Below are 2,621 nucleotides of genomic sequence, written 5' to 3' on the forward strand. Positions count from 1 at the left end.
ACAACCTCTGTCCAAAGAACTGACTGATACCCAGAGGAACCTCAACACAAACACTGTCCAAATAACCGACTGATGCCCAGAGGAACCTCAACACAACCTCTGTCCAAAGAACTGACTGATACCCAGAGGAACCTCAACACAAACACTGTCCAAAGAACTGACTGATACCCAGAGGAACCTCAACACAACCTCTGTACAAAGATGACCAGAGGAACCTCAACACAACCTCTGTACAAAGATGCCCAGAGGAACCTCAACACAAACACTGTCCGAAGAACTGACTGATACCCAGAGAAACCTCAACACAAACACTGTCCAAAGAACTGACTGATATCCAGAGGAACCTCAACACAAACATTGTCCAAAGAACCGACTGATTCCCAGAGGAAGCTCAACACAACCTCTGTACATAGATGACCAGAGGAACCTCAACACAAACACTGTCCAAATAACTGACTGATGCCCAGAGGAAYCTCAACACAACCTATGTACAAAGATGACCAGAGGAACCTCAACACAACACCTGTCCATAGAACCTACTGATGCCCAGAGGAACGTCAACACAAACACTGTCCAAAGAACTGACTGATACCCAGAGGAACCTCAACACAACCCTTTCCCAAAGATTCCCAGAGGAACCTCAACACAACCTCTGTACAAAGATGACCAGAGGAACCTCAACACAACCTCTGTACAAAGATGACCAGAGGAACCTCAACACAAACACTGTCCATAGAACCGACTGATACCCAGGGGAACCTCAACACAAACACTGTCCAAAGAACCAATTTATGCCCAGAGGAACCTCAACACAAACACTGTCCAAAAATCTACTGATACCCACAGGAACCTCAACACAACCTCTGTACAAAGATGCCCAGAGGAACCTCAACACAACCTCTGTACAAAGATGACCAGAGGAACCTCAACACAACCTCTGTACAAAGATCCCCAGAGGAACCTAAACACAAACACTGTCCAAAGAACCGACTGATACCCAGAGGAACCTCTTTACATCTGCTGTCCAAAGAACCAAATATTTTGTGAAATAAGAGTTTGATTATTTACAAACCAGACAGAATTCTGAGCTTTAATTCCTGATTATGTGTCTTCAGACCTAGAAACTCATCTTACCCATGAAGGTTTGTGCACCAAGAAGTGTCAGAATTAATTCAAATAGTTGTTTAAACAGAATAAACTGTATTATCGGTCCCACATCTAAAATGACTAAAAATGTCCAGTAATTATTGACCTGAGGTCTGTCTCAGCTAAACAGGTAATGGGACCAGCATCTACCATAGTCTGTGTGTTGTTGTGGGACCCACCCCGTCCATGTCGAAGGTGAAGAAGACCTGCTCCACGTAGCTGTTGGCATTCTCAGTGATGCCCTTCAGGTTGAGGATGGCCTTCAGCTCGAACAGCGTGATGAGGCCTGACGGGGACTCCCTCATGAACTTGTTGTACCAGTGGTGCATGTCCTCAGCCAGGATGTCATCCAAGTTAGAGCCGTGGTTCCCCATGGCTTCTGGAGGACCAGAAGAGCAGGACCAGAGGCTTTCAGCAGCCGGACACGAGCTGCCGACTTCCTCTCAGTCAGAGTTCGGTAAAGATTCTCTGCAGCGTCTAGTTTCAGGATAAAGATCCAAGAAAAGGTTCTAAAAGGTTGTAGTTGTGGGGCTGATTTGCTCAGGACTGTGTTCTGAATGCTGGGACTCTGGAGGCTCAAAATGAACGTCAGGACTCTTTAACCCCCTTAGGTTCTTGAAGAATCAACAAATCACCAAAAATAACTCCTTAATGAGATAAGTCGCTCTGCTGCAGTTGTCCCAGCCAAGACCGAGCCTGGAGCCACTGAGTTCTGGTTATATAACCGGCTGACCCGCTTCAGACGTAACAGTTTCTCAGATCTGATCCCAAACTAGACCTTTTCCACCTACTCAACCCTGCAAACTTCAGAAATCCCAGGTTCAGGTTCTGGGAAAGGTCCATTGAGTTTTTCTGTCTGTTGGAGGTAAAACATGAAGAACCTCAGTTTCTTCATAAAAACTCTTAGTTTATTCAGTCAGAGACGTTTGAGAAGAAGCGTCAGGTTTTAGATGAGTTCCCTGCTCAGGGTTAGACAGGTGATAAAACGTCACCTGTCTCAGTCTGATCCTAGACCAGCTGAAGGCTTGACTGGTCCAGGTCCACCAGTCTGAGGAAAACTAAGTGAAACTTAAACAGAAAAACCTCTGAAGGAAGGGTCAGTGCAGACATGCTGCCTGTCTGTCTGCTCTGTGATTGGTTGGCTCTTACAGAACAGCCTTCTGGGACATGTAGTGCCACAGGGTCCTGTCTTTGACCTTTTACACTTCATCACTGGAGTAAACGTTGCTGAGCTGTTTCAGGTGTTTCTGGCAGCAGAGCTGAGTTTCCACGGTGGAAACCTCCTGCTGTCGGGTTCTGTTTCAGGCTGTGCCTCAATCCAGGGATCAAACAGATTATCTGAGCCACATTTAGCTGCTGGGACCTTCTTCACACAGTACTTTCTTTTCCAGGGAGAAGTCCCCGCAGATTAGCTCCTCCTGATGGAAGCGTGCCAGCTGTGGGAAATCTTCTTATCTGCACAGAGAGCGCTCAGA

General features: G+C 46.5%; 1 protein-coding gene across 1 annotated transcript in view; it reads right to left on the minus strand.

Annotated features, from left to right (window-relative positions):
• guca1d (guanylate cyclase activator 1d) overlaps positions 1-2,355 on the minus strand; it is a 7,985-nt gene extending 5,630 nt beyond the window's left edge. The window contains exon 1 of the mRNA XM_014028113.1: positions 1,326-2,355. Coding sequence (XP_013883567.1) covers positions 1,326-1,520 — 195 coding nt within the window. The 5' untranslated portion in view covers positions 1,521-2,355. The remainder of the gene's footprint in view (positions 1-1,325) is intronic.
• Positions 2,356-2,621: the final 266 nt, after the last annotated feature.

The sequence above is a fragment of the Austrofundulus limnaeus genome, unplaced genomic scaffold, assembly GCF_001266775.1.
Source record: "Austrofundulus limnaeus strain Quisiro unplaced genomic scaffold, Austrofundulus_limnaeus-1.0 Scaffold718, whole genome shotgun sequence".
Classification (NCBI taxonomy): domain Eukaryota; kingdom Metazoa; phylum Chordata; class Actinopteri; order Cyprinodontiformes; family Rivulidae; genus Austrofundulus; species Austrofundulus limnaeus.